This window comes from Equus quagga, chromosome 13, assembly GCF_021613505.1.
Source record: "Equus quagga isolate Etosha38 chromosome 13, UCLA_HA_Equagga_1.0, whole genome shotgun sequence".
Classification (NCBI taxonomy): Eukaryota; Metazoa; Chordata; class Mammalia; order Perissodactyla; family Equidae; genus Equus; species Equus quagga.
The window spans coordinates 68278826-68305663 of NC_060279.1; the positions used below are offsets into that span (position 1 = coordinate 68278826).

General features: G+C 39.0%; 1 protein-coding gene across 1 annotated transcript in view; it reads right to left on the reverse strand.

The window, feature by feature from the left end:
• The window catches only part of CFDP1 (craniofacial development protein 1), a 127772-nt gene that overhangs the window by 90140 nt on the left and 10794 nt on the right, over positions 1-26838 (reverse strand). Inside the window, exons 2-5 of the mRNA XM_046681668.1 lie at positions 21362-21479; positions 19662-19881; positions 19199-19326; positions 8596-8715 (exon numbers count right to left, since the gene is read on the reverse strand). Coding sequence (XP_046537624.1) covers positions 8596-8715; positions 19199-19326; positions 19662-19881; positions 21362-21479 — 586 coding nt within the window. The remainder of the gene's footprint in view (positions 1-8595; positions 8716-19198; positions 19327-19661; positions 19882-21361; positions 21480-26838) is intronic.

A 26838-nucleotide genomic window follows, 5' to 3' on the forward strand; every position in this document is an offset into this window, starting at 1 on the left:
CTTATCCCGGAGGAAATGGCTACCAGAAGAAATGCACTTAACACAAGCTGGGCAAGGCTATCACCTACATGGCTTCCCTGGCAACACCCTCAGAGAAGCTACCTGCAACGTCGGAGTCAGGTCTCAGCAGGAGTCCAACAGCCATCATTCCCCAGCTCACTGATCACATCTCAACCACAGCTTCACTGTTGACTGTTGACAAATTATCAATGTACAAACACACCTGGAACTCATTTTTTAAATTGCATGAGCTCCTTCCATTTCATGAAATAGGAATGAGACTGAAACTAAGGAAACCTGGATTTACCATGGTTAATGCCATGGTAAAAGGCTTACAAAGGAAAAGAGAGGAAACAGTCATCTTACTTCCTTCAAAAATAATAATTTTCAAAAAGTCCTTCATCAGTTATAAAGTTTAAGAGAGAGACTTCAACAAAAAAGGCCAATCAGGAGTTAAGAAAGAATGGTTGTATGGCACAGTGGCTGAGAGCGCAAGCTTTGGTCTCAAATAGACATGAACTAGAATCCTGGCTCTACCATCCATCACCTACGTAATCTCAACAAGTTAACAGCACCTCACTGAGCCTCAGTTTCCTGATCTGTGAAATGGGCACAAAGTGAGCACCTACCTCTTGAAGTGTTTATGTGGATTAAATGAAATAATACATATAGAACACTTAGCACTGTGCCTTAAACTTGATAAGCTGTAAATAAATAGGAGCTATTTATTCTTTTAAAAAGGGTAAAGAAATGTTTAACCTGCAATCTGAGAAGAGAGTATGTCTGATATTTAATCTAGAGAACAAAGTGGTTCCAAAAGGAAACTGACCTGGTCATTAGGGGGAAACACGTTATCTCAGTGTGAGAAAACAACTGACTTAGAGGAACCAAGCAGGCAGCATAAATGAGTGAAGCAGCTGAGTAGGGACCAGGAAAGGGCAAACCCCATCTACTTTGCTCCAGTTTATTGTTGCCATAAAAAAAAAGGGAAGACAGTAGCACAACTTCTCATTTCTGAAGAAAAGCCAGTAATCCAGATTTTTATGTCAACTCTCCTGATTTTTACATACTGGCAAAACAAAAACATCTAAGAACAGATCAGCCCACAAATTATCAGTTTGTGAATGCCTGCCCTGGAGTGGAGTCTCAAACCAGAAACCAAAGGGTAAGCTCAGTGGTTATGAGGGACTCCAGTTCCCTAAAACTGTGTCTCTCAAAGGGGACACTGCTGGCTTTTTGGAAAAGAAAATTCTTCTCTATACAAATTGTCCTATGTAATGCAGGATATTTAGTATCCCTGAGCCCCACCCACTAAGTACCAGAGGTCTCTTCCAGTCATGTGACAACCAAAGTATCTCACCACATACTTCTGAACACCTCCTATTGGCAGCACCACATCCGCTAAGAATAACAAAGTTAAATTCAAAAGTTACTGGGAAGGTCAAGAACATCTATTTACAAACAGTAATACAATAAAGACAGGGCCAGCCCTGAGTCAACTAAACTAAAATCCCAAATTATCACCAAACAGGAAATCTCACTGAGTAGAAAGTTCAAAGCTGGTTGTAGGAACAAATCAAAAGGCTGAATTCCCTCTCCTTACTTCTAGAATTAATTATGATGGAAGGATACTGCCTTATCTTTTTTCTAGTCATTGCTTTTACAGTGTTACTGGACATTATAGTTTTCCATCAATCTCTTCTTTCCTACAGCAGGAGCTTATATATATATCACTGTACATGCTTCAAAGAAATCATAGTGGAAGAAATCTAGGCACCCAAGTCACCCAACCCCTTGATAACACTTCCAAAGTTTTCTCTTATGGCTCATTCTCCTATTCAAGAGCATGTTCAAACTACCATATTCCCAGGTATATACCCAAGTGAAAACAAAAACACATGTCCATACAAAAACTTGTACATGAACGTTCATAGAAGCGTCATTCATAATAGCCAAAAGTGGAAACAATCCTACGTCCATCAACTAATGAATGGATAAACAAAATGTGGTATATTCATACAATGGAATATTATTCAGCTATAATGAATGAAGTACAGACACATGGATGAAACTTGAAAACATAATACTAAGTAAAAGAAGCCAGACACAAAAGTACAAATATTGTATGATTCCATTTATACGAAATGTCCAAATAGGCAAATCTAGACACAGAAGATAGATTAGTGGTTGCCTGGAGGTGGGGGAGAGAGGTGGGGATAGAGATGGAGAGCGATTGCATTTCTTTTTGGGGTGATAGAAATTATTGTGATTGCATAGTTTTACGAATGCACAAGTCTGTGAATATGGTAAGAAACTTTACACTGTATAATTTAAATTGTTGAATAAATAATAGCTCAATAAAGCTATTTTTTGAAAAGAGAAAAAAAGCATATCCAATTTTAAATTATTAAAAATTGACAAATACCATTTGTTCTCTTAAAGACTAGAGTCCAAAAACTATCACAGGCCATGTCTGCTGGAATATCTGTTTCCTTCTAATTATCTTGATTATTATAATAATTACCAATAAGCCCTTACTCGTGATATTTACTCTTTTGAAACAAGCTGATTTTCCTCTTCCTGGAATGGCCATTCTCTAGGCATTAAGTAACCTCACCAAGTATATCTATTCAGCAGGCACACAGGTACACGCCAACTGATGAGTATTTCATGACAGCGTCAAACCAGGAGGTGAAGTCAGATCTCTGAGGTAGCTTGTCTTTTTTTTGTTGTACGTATTTTGATGTACATATATTTGCTGTGAATAATTTGCGGGTCCTTTCTTCTTTGTTAGTAAAAATACTTGAAATATAATTAGATCTAGCTTTGAAATGCTCCCCTCTAAATAAAAGCAACTCCTTTAAAAGTAAAAGGGGAGCTGGCCCCATGGCCAAGCGGTTAATTCACATGCTCTGCTTCGGTGGCCCAGGGTTTCACTGGTTCAGATCCTGGGCGAGGACATGGCACCACTCATCAGGCCACGCTGAGACACTGTCCCACATGCCACAACTAAAAAGGACCCACAACTAAAATATACAACTATGTACTGGAGGGCTTTGGGGAGAAAAAGGAAAAATAAAATCTTAAAATCAACATAGGTTAGAGGTCTGACTGATCATCATAACAAGAGATTCTGATAAAAAATTAGAAACATTACCACCTAATATTGCAGCTATATCTGATTTTTGTTAGAGTGAAATGCTCAATACCCTCTATCAAAAGACTCAAGACTGAAAAATTTAAAAACTTAAAAGAGCCAACGAAGTTTACTCTTGCCTGAGGAGACTGGGAGCGATAAGATTAACTGCTCAGACAGGAAGACTCTGTTGCACAAATTCAAGGTTCCCAGGGACTGACTAGTCAAATGTGCCCAACACTGACAAATCACAAAAGCAGTCAGGCACTGCGGCCTTTCTGCATCTTTAGTCTGGGCCTTCTGTCGTCAGTATGGCACTGTGAGGAATTGTCTCTTCTCTCCTTGGGGCAAACACTGCTAAACTGACACCACCCATGATGTTGTTTGAGACTCAAGGCCCCCTCCTCTTTTTTTTGCTATATAGATCGAGAAGACAAGACAACTATGTGGGAAAGTGATGTTTTTCATGCTTATGCTTTATTGCTTTAGGTCATTCCCAATCTATCAAGAGGCAACTTAAACAGTAAGCACTTAATGAGACAAAGTAATGCCTGCAGCTAGGACTAGAAACTTTAATGAGACTAGCAGCCCGCTAGTAGCCCACTGCTGGAATAAGGTAAGCAGCAAATGTGGGGTTGAAGGCTGACCAGCCAAATACCCACAAGCGCTGCAGGAGCTGGATGCTGGCGGCCACGGCAGTGGTAGTGAGGATTGGGGGCCAGGAGGGGGAGAAGAGGATCAAGAGCTCAGAGTAACAGAACTACAGTAATTCAGACACACTAGGCTGAGCATCACGCTTTCTACTACCAAATGTAGACAGTGGAGAGGGCTTCTTGTCATCTCCGATTCCTGCCTCTAATTAAAATTCGGTGTTTGGTTTACTCCATTCCCAAAGCATAAACTTTGGCTTTTTATAGCCTAAGCAGTGTGCTATTTTAAACATGTGGAGGAAATGCATTTTCAGTTACAAACATTTGCTCCTGTGAATCTGTTCTTATTTGCTAGCAAAGGATGTGGGACAGGATGTTTCACTCTCCTGCTCTGGTTTTCCTGTATTGCTTAAATCTGTTTAGAGAAAAGAAAAATAAACAAATAAAGTGTTTCTGCTGGACAATTTCTATAAACTGAAGCAACTCCAAAAGTGAAAATTTAAAAAGTATGTGGAAAAAATATTTTAAAAATTTTCTTTTAATAAATTGGATTATTCCAATAGAGTCTTCCCCTGAAAAGACTTTCCATACCAGGCATGTGCAGCCTGCAGCAGATAGATACTAATGTTCGCACTGATAAAATGTGCCCACTTACACACCCTGGATCAGCTGAACTCCTCTTGACTCCATCTTTTCTCAAGCACAATCACAACTCTAGATGCTTTTTCAGATGCATTTCAGAAAAACAATCTTGCTAACCTTGAAGGTTATCTTCTGGATTTATTCAGAAATTCAAGGTACACTATCATAATTACATGTCCCCATTTTCACATACAACTCTGAGGACTTTTTCACTCAAGCAGACATATCCTTGTAATCTATTATGTTCTGTATAGCTTTCAAAGAGATTGATTTTGACCAAATTTCACTTTACCTCTTTATAACGGAGTCACTAGTTCATTAATCTACTGAAAGATATTTTACTGGTTGGTCCCTCTAGATTCCCTCTACGTCGTTCTCCACACTGCTCTCTGCCTCAGATGCTGTCTTGTATGGACAAAGGACTCTTCTTGATCAAAGCTCAGTCAGGCTCCTTTGAGCCCTGTTCTCAACCAGGCCGCAATCATGGCCCTCTGTCCTTGCTGGGCTCAGACAGCCCAGTTTTAGCAAGAATCCTGCGAAGTCTGTAAAGAGAATGCCCCACTCTTGATACCTGATCAAGTTCCTCATCTCTCACCTTTGATGTATGGTCCTTGGCCTGCCTTCAGCAAGAACTCTGTTATGTCGGTTTAGCAAGATCTCCCTACCCTTAGCAAGGTTCCATCCACTGCCTCCATCCCCCTCACTCTGCTGCCTGGCTATAAATCCCCAGATGTCTCTGCTGTATTCAGAGTTGAGCCCGATCTTTCTCCCCTTTTGTGATAGTCTTAACACCTGTTGCAATAATCTTGAATAAGTCTTCCTTACCATTTTACCAAGTGTCAGAATAATTTTTTCTTTCACAAGCTCAGCGGGCCAATGAAGTCCCCTAACAAGAGATGGGAGGGAGGGACAAATGGGAGATCTGGATATTTATTCTTCTGGCTTCTCCCTGGATAGTCCACCGCTCAAGGGAAGGTCTCAGCACCTGTCAGGAGGCCCTCTCTGTCTTCACTGCAATAAACTGCTCCCCCTCTTGCCCCTTCAGGTCTAGGGATAGTAATGGAGCCTCATTATTACTAGCCCAGGGGACAGCACACTATTCCCATCCCTGTGGTTTTCATCACTTTGTGAGTTATTAAATTCTCCTCAAAGTATCCAAATTTGATGATGCCATCTGTTTCCTGCTGGGTCTCCCTAATTCAGATATCATCTCAGCAGATTTCTTATCCTAGAAAGAAAGGAAGGCATGGATAGAGAATGCAGTGAGATTTCCATGAGTGATTTAAGCTGACCTTGCTAAGCTACCACTTCTCCCCTCTCTAGTTACCTTCATAATTATAGTAACAGAGCATTTTCTGAAACACAGTTTCCAAGTATAATCTCTAAGCATCAATAGGGATTATTTTAAGAAACACTAAGGAGGCCAGAAGTAAAAATTGTGCTAGTTCAAACAAACTATGCTAGTAACCTAAGGTAGAAGAACCTTTGCCTCTATTTCTATCTGCTACTTAATCCGGAGGCAACTTTTAATAAACACAAGAGACACTGTTTAATAATACCAGATACAAGCCTGGTAACCCAAGTAAAAGCCTGCAAAAGGCTAATTCTATATGTAATTTAGAGCAGTATTTGTCAAAGTCAGGTTGTAATAGATTGTGAGATCAATTCAGTGGGTCCTAACTTTTTCTGAATGACACATACTCCACATAATTTTGTAAAACAGGAAATCAGAGTTCATTATATGTAGTAAAGAGAAATATTATTTCACCAAATTTTTATTTCACTTTTTTACATACCTTTATTTATGGATGTACTAGGGCATACTGTAAAATGTATTCCTTACTAAGGTGAGTGGCAATCAATAAAGTGTGAAAGCTACTGGTTTCAAGAGAATCCCTCTCATACAATATAATTATCTGAAGGCTAAAAACAGCTTCAGCCTCACATTTTTTTTAAATCTCAACCCTCACTAAAAGATAGAGCTTATTCTTCCACCCACTAAAAGCACATCAATAACAGAAATAAAAATTTTATGAAGCAGTATTTACTCTTACTATGTGATATACTATGATATTTGTCATTCTATTTCATTTTTTTTAAAATGACCATTGCAAACCACAGCTTGAAAAGTACTGGTCTAGAGTATTAACAGGGCCAGGTCTGGAGCACTCCGTTCACATTACCTGTCTCCTCCCATAGCTGCCTTCCTTGGTGTTTACATCATTTCCACTGTGGGAGCAAGCACTCAAATCCTTTTCCTTCTTAGGTTTCCGTGTAACTACTACATGACCTCTGCCACCCACTCACTCCAGTGGGAGAGAAATACTTGGAGTAAGAAACAGATAACGAGTATGAAGCAGATGTGGACACAGCCCCAGGCTCATGTCCTTGTGTTGACCACTATGGCACACCTGAGAGCAGCAGCTCACAGCCTGAAGTCTGAGGGCACATGGAAGCAGCTGAGCCGCTAACTGATGGAAGTTAAAGGATAAACATCCCAGCCTCCTCCCTGTCTTCACCATCTCCCTGAGTTGCCAGGGGGGCTGATTACCAGCCACCACCAGCAGTCACCTACTGGGGAACACACCTTGCACTGGCTTCCTTTTCACCCCTTTTCATCTCCCTACTGGGGCTTCCCGGAATCACCTCCCACCTACACGACTTGCACTCACACTTGTGTCTCAGGGTCTGCTTCAGGGTAAACACAAGTAGTGAGCATACCAGTGTGCCATAGCATTGTCGGAGCCAGGGCAGCAAAGATGAGAAAAGCTTGTCCTAGAAAAGCTCATAATCTGATAGGAAAATCAATGATTTTTTTTTTTTAATGTAAAAAACAAAACAAAACTCTACCCTTCAGAGAAATGACATAGGCATGATTGGGGAGGGAAGGAAGAAGTGACAAACTGACAGAAGGGTCAGAGAAGCCCCTATAGGTGACTTGTTCTACCCCAAACATCTCAAGGACTCAGAGCTGCCCAGAGGAGTCAGCAGGTGATCAGTTCCACATATGAGGTGTGGTCCATGTTCACTTCCCTGCAGGCTAGCGCCCTGGCTCCTCATATTTACTGTGATGCTTTGCTGCTGCTGCTTCTTTTTTTTTTGGTGAGGAAGACGGGCCCTGAGCTAACATCTGTTGACAATCTTCCTCTTTTTGCTTGAGGAAGACTGTCGCTGAGCTAACATCTGTGCCAATCTTCCTCTATTTTGTATGTGGGACGTGGCCACAGCATGGCTTGGTGAGTGGTGTGTAGGTCTGCACCTGAGACCCAAACCCACGAACCCTGGGCTGCCAGAGCAGAGTGCACAAACTTAATCACTACACCACCGGGCCAGCCCCTGATGCTTTATTTCCTATATATAGGTTAAGAAGAAAGAAATTTTTATTTCCTCCAAAGAGAAAGAATTCTAGTCTTCAAGTAATATGGAAAATACAAAGGGAGAAAAACTATTAAGTTCCCGATAATGTATTAATAGAATTATTTATAAATCAGCTTTAACCTTTTATGTTTCTTTGAGGTCCCTGGGGGTTGGGAGTGAATACTCAACCCAAATCTTCATTACAAGTTTGTTTTTAATTATTTATTTTTTATTTTTATTTATTAAAAAAAAATTTTTTTTTTTTTGAGGAAGATTAGCCCTGAGCTAATGTCTGCCACCAATCTTCCTCTTTTTGCTGAGGAAGACTAGCCCTGAGCTAACATCTGTGCCCATCTTCCTCTACTTTATATATGGGATGCCTGCCACAGCCTGGCTCAACAAATAGTGTGTAGGTCCACACCCGAGATCTGAACCAGGAAACCCCAGGCCACCAAAGCAGAATGTGCGAACTTAACCACCATGCCACTGGGCCAGCCCCTCATTAGAAGTTTTGATGAATTGCTGATATTTTCATTCAAAAATTATTTTTTAAATGTAAAGCCTACTACATGGTCTGTAGTCAACAATGTAAATCAGGATGTTTTTCAGGCTGGAATCAAACAGGAAACTTATGGCTAATTTTCCTTTGCAGCTTCCATTTTGGCAAGTAATTAAACAAAGACAGAGCAGCAGCAAACTTCCTTTTCTCAGGAAAAGAATCATGACAGCTACAGTTAAAGAAGGTCCTTATACTGAAAATAGCTTCTCCAGTGTGCCAGGTACACCTGGGCCTGAGACTAGAATACTCACCCTGACCCAGCAGGGAGTGACGGCAGAGCTGAAGGGACATTAGTCTGTGGTTTGTCTTTCTCATTTTGCTTGAAGAAGGATTTGGCTTCTTTAGATGTAGCATCCACTTCCTTAGTCACCCTGTGCCAAGGAAGGAGACATCAAGTTTACAAGAGGAATAAAAAGAGACAAACAAAATCTAAGAAAAAGGAATAAATGACACAAGGAAAATCCCCACTGGACTTTCAATAAGTTCTGGCTACTGAGATTTATGGTTAAAGCTTACTACAACAGTTCTAGATAAAGACATTTTCCCTCACTAAATGAAACAACAATGTACGTAAATCTGACCTCTGTAAAATCTCCTCCATTACTTCTGTCAATATGAAACACACCCCGGTAGTCACTACTGAACCACAGCCCACATGAGTTACCGATGTGAAGGCTGAAGAAGGCTCTCCCCCTGTGCTGCACATGGAGATTCGGACTCACACTCAAAGGCCAGTAAAAGCTGGAATGAGGAGATGGAATATTTGGGAGAAGAACACTGGCATTATTTCAAGGAGAAAAGCAACAGTATAAACAAATGAAAAGATTCTGCAGAAGGCTCCTTTTCTACACCTAAAACAATCCAAAGATGAAACAAAATCTCTTGAAATGGGCTAAATAGGTACTATTAATTTGGGAGTGGAAGAAAGCTAGATGATTGAGAATCCTTTCCAATTTCAGCTCTGGAAAAATTGCCCTCAATAAAACTGAGTCCTAAAGGATCATATAAAGATATTAATGGTGCCTGAAATTTCAGATAAAGAGATGAGAAATACCTAATACCTGCCTAAGCTTATCAAGTCAACAAAGACATCTCAGGAATTTTGTTTAAATTCCAATCTATCTGTGGGAGGGTCCAAGAGTACGGTCATTGTATTATGAGTGTTCAACCAGGTCATCCAGAATAAGACTGAACAAGAATGACAGGTGAATCCCATAAATTCTAGCTTTGCAGGAATATCAATCTCTCTCTCTTCTCTTCTTCCTTCTAGGCTTCTTGGGACCAGAACCAAATTTTCTTATTAAGAGCCACCTCACTCCTGCACTCAGTACTGTGTCACTCACACAAGTGGCACAGAATAAGAGTTTGAGAGTTTTGTATGAAGAATCTTCACTGAGAAAGACTGCCAAATTATTTTGAAGGCGACAGGTTTAAACCTGAATAACAGGTTTATTTTAAAAAAACCTGTTACTTTCCTGCTCAAGTTCTTGTGATGGCTCAGTATTACTCAGAGGATCAAATATAAATGGCTGAACCTCGCGTTCAAGACCCTCCAAAATCTGGTCCTACTCTCTATGAGGCTTAATTTGTGAGTCCCTCTACTGTCCCACATGAACCTCTTAGTAATAAGCGTCAAGAGTCAAAAATAAGAGGGAGAATTTATACGATAGATTAGACCACCATTCAGCAAATATTCACTCCTTCCCGACTGATGAAGATACTTCCCCACCTCACTGATGTTGAGCTTGGATACATGACTTGGTTCAATGGTCAATGAGATGTTAGCTGATCTGACAGGAACAGAAGCATTAAATGTGTTTGTGCTGTTTCACTTGCCCCTTGAGTTCCTCCCTTTAGCCATAAGAATATGCCTCAAGTAGGTGCTGGCCAAAGATGGCTGAAAAAGACATGCTGCAGACCTGAACTCAATTAGCAGCTTGGAGTCAAGCTCAGGCCAGCTGAACCCCAGACATCCAGAAACATATGAGCAATAAACAAATGTTTACTGGTGTATACCACAGAGTTTTGGGATGGTTTCTTACACAGCATTTCTGTAGCAATAGCTGACACATTTACATTTCATCAGTGAGAAAACTGAAATCTAAGGGGTTGGAAGTTACTTTTTCAAGACTGCCCAGAGATTAAGCAGCAATACTAGAGAGAATCCAGTAGTAGGCTCTATTTCCCAAAGATGGTTGCCACAAATTTCCCATCCCACATGCTCCTCCAGAACCTGACACTACCCCAATGAGAGGGGGAGTGTATGTCACCACTCCCTGAAACTGGGTAGGCTTTGTGGCTGCCCTGACTTATGGAGTTGAGTGAAAGTGGCAGTACGCAACTTCTGAGGCTGGTTGATAAAAGGTGATACAGCTTCCACGTGGATCTCTCCCTTGAGAATGTGCCTCTGAAATCCCAAGTTACCACATAAGAGGTCTGGATACTCTGAAGCCACAATGCTGGAGAGAACATATAGGAAGATCACATAGGGAGAGATGCCTGAGAAACCTATTCCAGCTCCCAAGTGTCTGAGTCTTCCTAGCTCAGGCACCAGACACAAAAGTAAGGAAACCTGCAAGATGATTTACGCAAGAAACCTTCCTAGCACAGACCCAGTCACTAACTACAACTGCACGAGAGACCCTGAGCAAGAACTGCCTAGGTGAACCCAGTCATACCCAGAACAATGAGAAATTACAATAAAACAATTGTTTTAAGCCACTAAACTTTGGCGTAATTCCTTACACCGCTCTATGGACAACCAAAATAAACCAACATTCAAACCTAAGGCTTAATGCAGAGTCCCAGAGTACTGGACTAGAACGAGCTGCTGTACATCTCCTTCCCCTGGGTAGAATCTGGGGCAGACCTAAGACGGCTCATGAAGAACAAGTGGAAACTTCCACTTAGAAACGGTGGTCTGAATACATGCTTTATTCTTCACTCCCTATCAAAACCCTACTAAAGACTGGTAAATAAATTTACAAAGGCAAAATTACACAAAGATAATAAGAAGAGGTATGTCAGACAGAAAACGGATGTCAATCACATATTCTGCAGGTAGAAAGCAAATAGACAAGTAGTAGTTGGCTTAGGTTTTGGTTTCCTCTGATCTCCTAATCCTGTAGCCATATGGAATGGCCAACAATAAGCAAGCCAATCTATAACAGCATTCTACAAAGGCTCAGGAGATTGAGATACCAGGAACCTTTGAAATGGAGGAGAGGGGTTAAGACCAAAACCACTTGAAAGTTTGCCTCAGGAGCAATTAGCTTCCAGATCCCCTTCTCCACCTCGTACCAGAGGCTACTGTCTACCACCCAACTCAGCAGAACCCATCACTCTTTGGAGAAATGAAAACCACAGAAGTTCCAGACTCAAAGGGCAAGACTGAAGTCTCATTCTGAAAACAAGGGAATTAAATGAAAATCTATTTATTCCTTCTTCCTTTGCTACAGCAACCTTGGATTTGGATGGCTGAGTTGTAAGACAGAGAACTAGCCAACCTGCATTGGACTTTGCACCAGTAAAAATAAATGTGTGCTCTGTTATGCTACTGAAATTCTGGATTTATTTGTCACCCCAGCATAGCGTAGCCTAGCCTTACATCGATTTAACTAACAGGAATTTTAGAGGGGGAAATATGGGAGAGGTCATCAACAAAAAAGAAAATTTCCTAAAAGGATGGGTTTCCACAAAATGAATGTTACACAGAACATCTGACATAGCAAATTTAAAAAGATCCACATCAAGGCACATCATTGTGAAATTTTAGAATGGTTTAGGTTGGTGATAAGAGAAGATGAAGATCAAGTGGCCCAAGTTATAGGGAAAGTAAAAGAAGCCTTTATGCAAAGCACATTTGGTCTTGTTTTTTTACTTGTTTTCCCATAGGATTAACAAAACTTTTATAGCAGCCACTTAAGACAATTTGGTGAAAATTTTCTGAAAAGCAACCTAGATCCAGGCACTGTGTTAGATGTGGGACATATAAAAAGATATGACATGGTCTCACACCTTAAGGGGCTCACAGTCTATTGGGACAGCCAAGCACTGAAAACAAGTCATGATAATACATGATATATAGTACATGCCATAAAGGAAGCATGGCAAAGGTATAACTTGTGGGAGTATCTCTGTTAATTTCTGTGCCAAAGTCCTATTCATATTCACCAGGAACCAACTTCCAGAAACTCGTACATTTCTCTCAGGGACTTTGGTAATCAACACAAAGTAACATTAGCAGAAGATTACTCTTTGTTGATCACATACCTAGAAAAACTCCACTTTTACCAAGTGATAAGAAGAGATCCAGTGATCAAAATATCTTCAAATAGGAGAACAGTTAAATCACATACCACTTCTAATATATGAGAGGGAACTCTGAGAGGAAAAGGCCCTCTACTCGCAATAGTTAATTCAAATGTTATCAGCAGAAATTCCATTTTAACTTCATTTTCACTTACTCAAAACTTCCTGAAAAGTCCTTATTTAGACAGAAACTTTCCATGACTGGCCTTTTCCAAAAGGTGAATCATCTAGGAAAGCCTGAACTAACTGGCTCAGCTGGTTATGTGAGAGGGAAGAATAAAAAATACTATTTTTCCTCATTCCCCAAGGTTAATAAGCTACACATTTTTCAAGTGGGGAAAAAAAACAAAACAAAAAGTTAAAACTCAAACTTAACAATTAAAACATAATTAGAAAAAACTAAAAGACTAACTTTGTGCTAACACTACCTTATGCTTATACTTACAAATTCTTCCCAGCCATCACTAGCTCTTTCTCACATTTCTTAAGGTTGTTGTAATGCTCTTAACTTGATACACAGACAAAAAGAAAAAGGAGAATGATGACATCAAGAGATTACAAGATATGCTCAATTTCATACACCAAGTTTGCATCTGGTTGTCAATTAAAAGTTAGGCCTCCTAAGTTCCTACATCAGGGTGGCTTATAAAACCTAAATTTAAGTATAAATAATTTAAGCTGAAAAAAAATCCTGCCAACATGCCAACTATTAACGGGGTTACTGTCTCCTTTAGGATGGAGTTACAGAGAACTTTTGCTTGTCATGTTATATATCTCTAAAATGTATGTTTTTTAAAGCAATAAGTATATACTACTTTTGAATATGTGTGTGAAAGAGTTATATTATGGAAAAATAAAGTGCTTCCCTTCTGATGTTTCTTTGTTTTGCTTTTGATAGAGACACGTTGCTGCCCTCTTCTGACAAATGATAGAAATAGCAGGCTCCCTCCCCCATATAGTATCTAAAATTACCATCCACTTGCTTTAAAAAATGAAAGAGGAAATTTGTGTCAGACAACTATGTTTATAAATGTCGATAAGTCCAGAAAACTTAATTTTATCAGTAAATTTAATGATTTCCCATAGCAACAGTTATTCACCAGCTTTTCTTACTCTCTCTGTAGGGCCAGTGGTAAAGTTACCATAAATCTTTCTTAGATATCCTATGACACAAAGAAAATAATGCAAGCCAACAAAGATTTCTAAAAATTTTAAAACCTATATTCCTAATGGTGTATTAAACACTTTCTGTATCATTTTTGTAGGAATTTCAAACCAGTAAAGATGTACTGTCAGTGTTCTGTTACCCTCTATCAGACAACTCAAGAGTTTCCAGTGTGATTTCCGGCAGCAAAATACATTACTAACTCACATCATCGAGAATTATTTAATGGATCCCCCAAATGACTGATTATCAAGGCAAAGGGTGTCTTTACAATGGAGAATTCTGACAGATACTGCCTTAAGTGGTCTAACTTACCACCAATACTGAGTGTTACTGACGTGATGCACTGAGGAGGCCAAAACATCATCAGTGTAGTATTTTTGTCTAAAGTGATTAATCTGAAGGTAATCAAGAGGAAACAATTCAACAATCCAAACTGATGACCATTCTGCAATACAAATAGACTCAAAAAATATATATCGGGTCGGCCCCATGAACGAGTGGTTAAGTTTCTACGCTCCGCTTTGAGGACCCAGGGTTTTGCAGGTTCAGATCCTGGATGTGGATGTGGCACCACTCATCAGGTCATGCTGAGGTGGCGTCCCACATAGGACAACCAGAAGGACCTACAACTAGAATATACAACTATGTACTGGGGGGCTTTGGGGAGAAGAAGAAAAAAAAGATTGGCAACAGATGTTAGATCAGGTGCCAATCTTTATAAAAAAAAAATTATATATCAATGTTGTGAAATACAGAAAGGCTTAAAAGCAGTTCCAATTTCAAGGAAGCTAAAAAGACTAAATGCAGAATGTAATCCTGCACTGGATGTTGGATTGAACAAGAAATAGAGCTATAAAGAATGTTAACGGGATAACAAGAAAAATTTGAGTACAACTGTATACAGAACTACTTAAAATGCGCGCTACAAAACTACCTGTTATTAGTCCAAGACAAGATGGGTAGAGAAATTGTTAAGTATTTAGAAAGCTGTTTAGCAATTTGACAATGTCACAATATTCATGACACCATCAGTGGACTCATTGCATTAAATAAAGTATAGACCAATTCAGGTATTGTCAAACTTGCAAGGTGCTCACACGTGATGTCAGTATATCAGTCATGTGCAGTAAGACCACATTACAATGTGTGTGACAGTTTAGGGTTATTTTGTCAACTAAAACCCAAAAAGGTAAGCATTTATTTTTAGAACCATTTTAATTGTTAACCAAGTGTGAGTTTTAAAATTTACAGCTTAAAATCAGTTAACTAAATTAAGAAAGTAAAATTAGTATTCTTTCTTTTTTTAATTAATTTACTTTTTGTGATGAAGATTCACCCTGAGCTAACATCCACTGCAAATCCTCCTCTTTTTCTGCTTGAAGAAGATTCGCCCTGAGCTAACATCTGTGCCAGTCTTCCTCTATTTTGTATGTGGGACGCCTCCACAGTATGGCTGATGAGCAGAGTAGGCCTGCATCCGGGATCTGAATCCCCAAACCTGGGCCACTGAATTGGAGCGCGCAGAACTTTCATTACTCAGCCATGAGGTCGGCCCCTCATTTCTCTTTAGTCGTAATTTACTTATGGCAAAGCAAGCCTCACTGTACGTCTCTGTAAAGACAACACATATCTTCCCAAATGCAGCAGCAGCACTAAGTCAGGCGATGAGGACGGAAGAGGTTCCACAGAAACAAAGGCCAACTGAGGTAAAACTGCTATTAACCTATAAGCCCTTATATGTTGAGTTTGGTTTCTCATCACTGAGTCCTCAAATCATAGTGAATTCTTTACAGAAATGTTCTGGCTAATGAAGCAACAAATCCATTAGAACTTCAGTGGCATTTACATACAAAACATAAAGACGTAAGTTCAAAATCAAAAGAATTCTTTGAAAGAAGGAGTATTGAACTAAAAAGCCAAAAGAAACAGACGCAAAGTTCCATACATTAACATTAGTGCACTGCAGCCTTCTGAGAAAGGAGCACTTTTGGTTGCTAACTAAAAAAAACAGACTTTTACCAAGACATTAGTAAGACTGTATCAAAGAAATTTGCTTGAAAATCTTGGTGAATCTGTGACACAGAAGGTGGTTCAAGTACAACTTTCCAATGACACCACAGGTTGAAGTATTCAGCATCTGGCTTATAATAGTGAAAACTATAAGAAAGTGAGCAAAGTGTGTTTTTCCAGTGCAATTTGAAGAATGCTAGATTACTACTAACATGAAAATTACTATGGGATATGTGTGATTTAAACATGAATGTCAGATAAGGATTCTTTCATTAGTTTCTTGCTGACAAACACAACTAATATTCATCTGTATAACAGAACTAGGATCACACTCTGTCAACAAATGCACTGTGAAGTTTAACTGTTTGGAAGAAGATGTTCCAGTGGTGGGGCTCCAAGACGGGATAAAGGAGCTTGCACTAAACCATAAATTAACACACTGCTTCCTTCATTGAGCAAAATGTGCTACCAAAAAAAAATCACTGTTCTCAGTACAGTAGTAAAAATCGTGAATTACATAAGGCTAATGCATTAAATTTTCATATGACTCTCTTCATATGTGATAAACAAAGCTGATCATAAATGTGCATATGTTAAATTGCATGCTGAGGTACAATGGTTACAAAAGGGAAAAATTCTGTTGAGAATGACAAACTACAGAATAAAGAGCGTGTCCAAAAGAAAAAACCACTTGGCCCCCAATTTTAAAGACACAATTAGACAGTAAAACCTGCTTATTTGTCTGATATCTCTGGTACTTTTAATAATCTAAGCACTTCCATGCAAAGAAGTGATTCAATATGTTTTTCAGTAGCAAATAAATTATCAGGGTAAAAATGAAAGCTAGAAGCCTGGAAGAACAGAGTTTCTACAGATTAATGTGTTTCACAGAATGTTCTGAATTGTATTTTCTATCAAAACAATGTCCACACAAAGGAAATTCATGCACCTAGAATTCCTTTTTTCTACTGAAATATAACTTATATTTAATTATAGCTTGACAGGATAAACTGTGGGAACTGGCGAGTGATGAAGCATTGAAGATGAACTTAGAAAATATAGTATCACCGGCATCATGTTGGATAAAAGTAAAATTGAAAATCCTAAACTTAATAAAATAGCTTTAAAAATCTATACTTCCATCTTCACAAAAATATCTCTGCGATGGGTTTATACTGAGTGTTACAAAGGAAAAAAAAGGAAAACCAACATAGAAATAATTTATATATATATTAGCCTCTAGGAGTAGTGAAGTCATCAATCCAACTTTAGATTAGATAGATTAACAAGAAAGAAAGAAGCTGTTTTGTCACATTAAAAAATTTAAAAATTAATGTACACAGTATTTATTTAAAGTGTGAGCCTAGATGTTAAGTGTTGAGAACTGATATTTTACTTTGTTTTTTGTTTCAATTACAGAATAAAAATGTATACATATAACAATGATTTCCTGTAGCAATCATTTATACTCACACCTTTATTAAATAGCATATATATAGCTATATAATTCTTTCCCTTATGTTCACTTTTTTTTTTTGAAGATTTTATTATTTTTTTCCTTTTTCTCCCCAAAGCCCCCCGGTACATAGTTGCATATTCTTCATTGTGGGTCCTTCTAGTTGTGGCATGTGGGATGCTGCCTCAGCATGGTTTGATGAGCAGTGCCATGTCCGCGCCCAGGATTCGAACCAACGAAACACTGGGCCGCCTGCAGCAGAGCGTGCGAACTTAACCACTCGGCCACAGGGCCAGCCCCTCCCTTATGTTCACTTTTGACTATATTTATTAAATGCAATTTTATGTCTGTCTATTAAATCTCATTAAAAATTTGGGCTTGTATTTTGTACTTCTTTTAATTTATTTTTCTAGTAATTCCTTTTTATGTTTTACAAAAATATTGGTCTGCAGCAGGCTGAAAATTTAAAATCAAGGTCCTTCACCACAGATAGGTTAAACAATAATCTGCATTAATATGAAATTCACTGGAAGTGAGAGTTATACTGCATCAAGAAGGAGAATGCTCTTGTTTTTAGGAAACAGTGCTGAAATATTTAAGAATGAAGTGTCATGATGCCTCTAAGTAATTCTCAAATGGTTCAGCCAAAACAGAGAGAAATACAGATATAGATGGCGGAGAGGGAGGCAAAACGTTAACAAGTGGTGAATCTGTATGATAAGTATATAGTGTTCATTGTAATGTTATTCTTGAAAACTTTCTGTGTGAAATTTTTCAGAAGAAAAAGTTGGAGAGAAAAATTTTTTAAAAAATAATAAAAAGTTTTGCTCCACACCATTTATAAAACTAATAATGCCAAAGTCTTTTTTCCAAGATGTATTTTCACTTGATGAAATAATTGTTGGAAACTAGATATTATTTTTAAGAAGATCAATTTTAGGGGAAATTATATTTTCAGAAAGCATTTACAGGTCTAATTAATTACTGTCAAAGAAAATAAATGTGACCATCTAAAAAACTGAGAGGTACTTCATCTGTTCTCATTTAGCTCTAAATTACAGATCTGCTGTTTTCACAAAGTAAAATTTAAATAAATGAGCAAGAGGAAATCCTAGGCATGTGGCTTACCTAGAACAGCCAAGAGGTTATTAAGACTCTGTTTTTCTAAACTAGTAACAAACCTCAGAATGAACTTAAAAAATACTACTAAGGTGAGGAAATAATATTAGAACCAGGGTCAGCCCCGTGGCTGTGTGGTTAAGTTCGTGTGCTCCACTTTGGTGGCAGAGGGCTTCGCCAGTTCGAATCCTGAGCATGGACGTGGCACCGCTCATCAGGCCATGCTGACGTGGCATCCCACATAGCACAACCAGAGGCACTCACAACTAGAATATACAACTATGTACTGGGGGGGCTCTGGGGAGAAGAAGAAGGAAAAAAACAGATTGGCAACAGTTGTTAGCTCAGGTGCGAATCCTTAAAAAAATAAATAAAAATAAAAAATAAAAACATTGGAACCAAATTTCTCTCCTAGTCTTTTTAATTTTCACCTGATTTCACAGGCTTCACTGGGGCTCATAGTTCAGAATCAAGGAAATAAAGGGAGAAAGGACTCAGCCAAAGTCACAAAACACAGCAATGAGTAAGTGGAACCATATACTTAATTCTTACATTTTCATGTTTCTGTTCAGCCAACCACTTGACAATACCCAAAAACTACATTACCATATGTGAAAGGACCTTTCTCATGTTGCCTGATAATTCATGGAGCCACTGGTTTCCTTGAGCTCAAATATAACTCTTTCAAGACACTATGATGGGCTAGAATAAGGACAGATGTCTAATATCATGTAGAAAGATGCTCATTTTAAAAAAGTAGTAATTTGAAAGTTTGTGAAGGTCATCCTACCTGACTTCTTCACCAGCAAAATCAAACACTTTGGTGATTTTAACTTTTTCTGTTTCTTTAGGTTTCTCTAGCTCTTCTGCTTTGACCAACAATTTACTTGAACTTGTCTCTTCAGTCTCCTCTCCTTGCTATGAAAAAAGTAAGAAATATAATCAGTTTCACATAAGGAGGAAACCTAAAAGAACCATCCAAACATGCTATTTATGGCTATCCTTAACCATTTCACCTCTAAACAGTTAAAGACCTATTAGATCTATTAGGAATTTATTTGATTAGAAAGGCTTATTTTTCCGACCACAGGGAATGCTTTGCTTTTCACTTAGTGGAGTTACTAGTATCAAAAGGCATCTGGTCTGATTACTTCTTGGAGCTTCAAATCTCAGTTTGTAAATAAAAAAAAATCTATCTGGGGAACTTATGGTATTTCTGGGGAAGCATTCATCTCATTCATCTATCAACTTACTTTAACTTGTGTACTCGGGGGCACTTTTGATTTTGGTCCTACATCATTGAGGAAGCTGGCCCACAGTTCATCCTCCTTCTTTTTCCTCGCGTCCTCTGATCCAATGCCTTCTTCCTGTTCTGCAGCTGCATCATCCTCCTCACTGCTACTTCTTCCAGATTCCTCATCGGCCTCCTCCTCTTCCTCTTCTTCTAATGAGAGGCCACCTTGTTTTCTCTTCCTAATCACCAACAGTCACAAGGAAAAGGAAAAACAAGACAGACAATGCAAAATGATTTCAGTTATCCCTTCCTCAATTCCAAACATAATGTTGCAAACCCAAGAAAACTTTTACATGTGGGACTACTGATTAAAAGTGGAGGAGACTAGGGGGGGTAAGCTGAGATTTTTGTGGAAGATAAAAAGAACTGAGCTCTTACAGTTAGCATTTTCCCCATACACTTAGAAACAAAATATAGTGTTCTAAGTCAGGACCAGCTATTTTCACCAAGAAAACACCCCAAATCACCTCACAAATCAATCTGTCCAGAAAAAGTGTTCCAAGAATATATATATATGCCAGATATTTTTGACTTTTTAAAGTCATTCTATTTAGAGAACATGTTCTACTGAGGACAGCCTCAAATTTATTTGCACTACTTCTTCCTAGAATTCTCAGTGGGAAAAAAATCCATGCTTCTTCTTACTTTCTGCAGATATGAAAGCTGGAATACAGAAAAACTCAAGGACAAAAGGACTGGGCCCAAGAATTTTAAGACTAAATTGCTTCTTAGAATATTCTGACTTCAAGTGAATCACCAAATACCTAAAATTATGTTTTTCCTTTTTTATAAACTACAATTTGCTTTTTGCTTCAATGCCCAGGACGACAGAAACACCAATCAAAGAGAATAAAAGACTTCTATGGAAGATTCCCTTATCTAAGTTAAAGAACCCATCAGAATTTTCATAATTTTTGGTGAGGGTATAATTTAGTACCAGGCCTATGGAAGGTAATCTGCTAATCTTTACTAAAATTTTTTTTACTGCACATAACCCCAGATCAAACAATTTTACTTGTACAGATTTGATTTACAGATACACTTCTACACGCATACAAAGACACACAAAGAATATTCATGCAGTCTTATCTGCTGTAGCAAAGATGAGGTTTAATCTAAATGGCTCTCAATAAGGGAATGCTTAAATAAAGTTAAGGTTTACCCATATAAAGCAATACTATGCAGTCACTGAAAAGACTAAGGTATAGTTAAATGTACTACCATGGTATCATCTCTAAGATGTGAAATAATAAAAGTGAGAAATGATATGCAGAGTATACAACTGCCTTCTTTTTTTTAGAGAGTAGGAAATATATACATACATGCTTGTACATACACAGAATATCTCTGGTAACATAGTTCTTCTGAGACAAAGCAACAAGGGCGAGGGTCAGGGTACACATTTTTATAGCAAGTGAGTCCTTCATTTTAATCATGTGTACATATTACCTATTAAATTTTTTTTAAATTAAAGCTCAAACCTTTTAAAGCTTGCCAGAGACCAAGAACTTAAAACTAAAACGTCACCAAATGTTTCCCTTGAAGAGAAAAAGGCAAGAAACCCTGACAGTAAGAAATCTATCATCAGACCAATCCCAGCCATCGGGAATGGTTGTGACAACAGCCCCTGACTTCTACGGGCCTTGAGGGCAGCATCACCTGGCCGGAATGCTCTGAGCCTTTCTTTTTTTCCCTTTGGTTTTCTGTGTCTGCTCTTCACCATCCACTTCATCTTCCTTCACTAATTCATTCACATCATCTTCACTATACTCTCCACCTGGAATCACATAATAGGGCGGTCAGACATACAGGAGTAAAGATTTTCACATCAAGATGAGACATTCTCATTACGATTAAAGTTTTTCACATCAAGATGAGACATTTTCATCATGAAAAAAGTCTAGTACTTTTCTCTATCCTTCACCTAACTACAATATCATTTCTTTAGGGGAGTCTTCCCTGTCCCTGAAGACTAGGTTAAGTTCCTGAATTGCAAGCTTCTGTGGCAGTCTGTTTCCCTCCATAATTAATCCCACTTATATTTAATGTTTGCAATTTCTGCTATGTTCTACACACTGTGAGGTCATGGATCCTGTTTGCCTTTTTAAGTATTTGCTCAATGAATGAATGAAATATTCCAATACTACTACTGTTCTTTTTAAAGAAGAAACTGATGTTCCAAATTCATCTTGCATATCTTCCAAAAGTAAGCAAAAGATACCTTATCTTGTGAATAAAAGAGATTTACAAAGAGGACTAAAGACTTCCAGTTAGACATAGCAGAAAGAACAAACAAATCTATTTCCCATCCGCAGACACTGACATTCAGGGGCCCCCAAAGAATGTCTCCTGGATGCCCAGTCTGACCAGTCTGTAGGAACCAGTCAATAAATCCTGCCCACATGGAGATTGAACTAACTTTCTTCTTTTTTACTTCATATAAACTTTCATTTGAAGTATAACACACATACCAAAAAGCACACAAATCTAACGCACACCTCACTGAAATTATGCAAAGTGAACATACTTATATAAGTAGGACCCAGCTCAAGAAGCAGAACATGACCAGCATTCCTGAAGGCCACTTGAGCCCCCTTCCTGTCACTAGCTACTGCCCCCATGCCAAAGGTAACCACCATCCTGACTTCTAATACCACAGATTAGTTTTGCCTGTTTTTGAGCCTTAAACAAACAGAAGCTTACAGCATGTACTCTTTTGTGTTTGGTTTCTTTCACTCAACATTCTGTTTGTGACAGTCACCCATATTGTTGCATGTAGCTGTAGTTTATTCATCCTCATCCTGAAATCATGTTTCATTCTATGACTAGACAATTTAATTATCCATTCTTCTGTTAATGGACATTTAGATTGTTTCCAGTTTGGGGCCATTAGAAATAGTGCTGTTCTGAATAGTGCTGTACATATGATCGGCTTTTAAATATTTCACTTACAATGAACCAAGGACCACCAAACACTTGAGGAAAGCCTCTAATATGAAAGCCAAGACTGAAAACAAGCAGAAAGAAATTCAGAGGAAACAGAATTAGGGAAAACAAAAGAAAAGAAAAACTTTAAAAAAAAAAACCTTAGAACTGGGGGGAGGCAACATCAGCATGATGGCAGAGTGAGCTGTTCCTTCAGTCTCTCCTTCCTAACATACAACTAAAAGAACATGCATTAACCAACAGAGGATACCCACATAGCACTACAGGACGTCTGAGAGATCACATAGCCATATGTCTGACGGTGGGGGTACTGGGTCCCTGGGAAGCAGTGGAAAGAGGTGAGTAGATCCCCTCCCCATCTTGAGTGGCAGTGATCTAATCTGCAGGTCCTCAAGCAGTGGCTGGTGTACAACTCTAAGAGGAGGCAGGGGAACAGTCAGGCCTCCGCACGAACATTTTCGCTTTTAAAGTTGCATCCCAGCCTGCAGAACGCTCTATACCAAGGCGGCTCAGCCACCATATGAGTGCCCCCACCAAGCCCAGCAGCCCAGGCAGGTTGCCAGTGAGTAAAGAGTGGGCTCTCATGTGCAAAAGAAAGCAGCAGCCCCCTCCCGCCACCCCAGTGCACCAGCTCAGCCAGTCAGCCAGGGCAGCAGATCTGCACCAGAGTTCCTGCGCATGTGACCCACCACACAGTGACAGCCAGTGGGCAAATGCAGATGAGCCCTATCAGCAACTTCCGGTGGACGGGCACAACTTCCAGTGGATGCAATGTGTTCAGAAAACACAGCTACTGCACCCCCAAGGCAGCAGGTCAAATCTGCAACCAGCTACTCCCACTAAGCGCCAGCAAACATCTACTTCATTAAACACTATGAAGAAATACATTAACACACCAGATCAGAAGGAAAATGACAAATCTCCAGAAACCAATCCTGAAGTCACAGAAATTTACAATCTAAATGATGGAGAATTCAAAATAGTTATCATAAAGAAACTTAATGAGCTACAAGAAAACACAGAAAGACATTCAATGAACTCAGGAATAAAACTAATGAATGGAAGGAATTCTTCACAAAATAGATGGAAACTCTAAAAAAAAAGCCAAACAGAAATGCTGGAGATGTATAACACAATGAATGAGATAAAAAACAATCCAGAAACCTTTAAAAACAGAGCTGACGTTATGGAAGACAGAATTAGTAATTTGGAGGACAGGAATATAGAAATGCTTCATGTGGAGGAGAGAGAAGTGAGACAAAAAAAATGAAGAAATTCTCCAAGAAATATCTGACTCAAGTAGGAAATGCAACATAAGGATTACAGGTATTCAAGAGGGAGAAAAGAGGGAGAAGGAAGCAAAGAGCTTCTTCAAAGAAATAATAGCTGAGAATTTCCCAAACCTGGGTAAGAAACTAGAAATTAGAAGTAAATGAAGCCAATAGAAATCCTAATTACATTAATACAGAAAGAACTTCTCCAAAGCATATATTTGTAAAACTGACAAAAGTCAATGACAAAGAAAAAATATTAAGGGCAGCAAGGCAGAAGAGAATATCTACAAAGGAACCCCTATCAGGCTTTCAGCAGACTTCTCAGCAGAAACTTTACAGGCTAGGAGAAGGTGGAATGATATATTCAAAATACTGAAAGACAAAAACTTTCAGCCAAGAATACTCTATTCAGGGGGCTGGCCCCGTGGCCGAGTGGTTAAGTTCGCGTGCTCCGCTCCAGGCGGCCCAGTGTTTCGTTGGTTCGAATCCTGGGCGCAGACATTGCACTGCTCATCAAACCACACTCAGGCAGCGTCCCACATGCCACAACTACAAGGACCCACAATGAAGAATATACAACTATGTACCGGGGGGCTTTGGGGAGAAAAAGGAAAAAATAAAATCTTAAAAAAAAAAAAAAAAGAATACTCTATCCAGCAAAAATATCCTTCAAATACGATGGAGAAATAAAAACTTTTCCAGATAAACAAAAGCTGAGAGATTTCATCACCACAAGACATCCCCTACAAGAAACGATTAAGAATGCATTCACATCTGAAACAAAAAAGAAAAAGTTTTACAAAGCCTTGAGCAGGGAGATAAACAGACAGGCAAAACTAGAAAATCGCAGCTATCAGAACAGGCTAGCAAACACTTAACTATGACATTAAAGATAAAGGGAAGGAAAGCATAAAAAATAATTATAGGGGCTGGCCCCACGGCCGAGTGGTTAAGTTTGTGTGTTCTGCTGCAGCAGCCCTTTCCCCGGTTTGGATCCTGGGCACAGACATGGCACCGCTTGTCAGGCCATGTTGAGGTGGTGTCCCACATGCCACAACCAGAAGGGCCACAATTAGAAGGACTTGTAACTAAGATATACAACTATGTACAGGGGGGGGGGGGGGGGGGGGCAATTTGGGGAGATAAAGCAGGAAAAAAATAAAAGATTGTCAACAGTTGTTAGCTCAGGTGCCAATCTTTAAAAAAAACAATAATAATAATAGTTATAAACACTTCATTTTAATCACAAACACAACATAAAGCAGAATAATTTGTGACAACAATAACTTGGGGAAGAGGTAAGGGATGGAACCTGCTTACGTTAATAGAGATAAGAGGCTACAGAAAATGGACTATCTCATCTATGAGATCTTTTATACAAAAGTCATGGTAACCACTAAACAAAAAATCAGGATACACAAATGATAAACAATGAGAAAACCATCATAGAAAATTACCAAACTGAAATGGCATCAGAAATACATGGGAAGAGAAACAACAGAAATATAGAACACCCAGAAAACAAGATTTAAAATGGCAATACTAAGCTCTCATATATCAATAATCACTCTAAATGTAAATGGACTGAATTCTCCAATCAAAAGACAGAGTGACTGGATGGATTAAAAAACAAGACTGAGGGGCTGGCCCCGTGGCCGAGTGGTTAAGTTCGCGCGCTCCGCTGCAGGCGGCCCAGTGTTTCGTCGGTTCGAATCCTGGGCGCGGACATGGCACTGCTCGTCAGACCACGCTGAGGCGGCGTCCCACATGCCACAACTGGAGGAACCCACAACGAAGAATACACAACTATGTACCAGGGGGCTTTGGGGAGAAAAAGGAAAAAATAAAATCTTTAAAAAAAAAAAAAAAAAAAAAACAAGACTGAGGGGCCAGCCCCATAGCATAGTGGTTAGGTTTGGTGTGCTCCACTTTGGTGGCCTGGGTTTGGATCCCGGGCATGGACCTACACTACTCGTCAGCCACGCTGTGGCAGCGACCCACATACAAAACAGAGGAAGACTGGCAAATATGTTAGTTCAGGGTGAATCTTCCTCAAGCCAAAAAAAAGAGGAAGATTAGCAACAGATGTTAGCTCAGGGTGAATATTCCTCAGCAAAACAAACAAACAAAAACAAGACCAAATATGCTGCCTCCAGGAAATACATCTCACCTCTAAAGACAAACATAGGCTCAGAGTGAAGGATAGAAGATGATACTCCAAGCAAATGCCAAGCAAAAGAAAGGAGGTGCTGCCAAACTTATATCAAACAAAGCAGACTTCAAGATAAAAAAGGCAATGACAGACAGAGGGGCAGTGTATAACGATAAAGGGACATTCTACCAAGAGGACATAAAACTTATGAATATATATGCACCTAACGCAGGAGCACCAAAGTACATAAAGTAACTACTAACAGACCTAAGAAATAAATAGCAACATGATAAGAGTAGGAGACCTCAACAGCCAAATTACATCACTGGATAGATCATCCAGACAGAAGCTCAACAAGGAAATTGTGGAATTAAACAAAAAACTAGACCAGATGGATCTAATAGATATATATAGACCATTCCATCCAAAAACAGCAGAATACACATTCTTCTCAAGTGCACATGGAACCTTCTCAAAGACAAACCATATGTTGGGAAACAAGGCAAGTCTCAATAAATCTAAGAAGACTGAAATCATACCAAGCATCTTTTCCAACCATGATGCTATGAAACTAGAAATCAACTACAAGAAAAAAGCTGGGAAAGTCACAAATATGTGGAGACTAAACAACATGCTACTGAACAACCACTGGATCAATGGAGAAATCAAAAAATATCTGGAGACAAAGGAAATGAAAATACATCATTCCAACTCTTATGGGATGCAGTAAAAGCAGTTCTACTAGAGAAATTCATAGCAATACA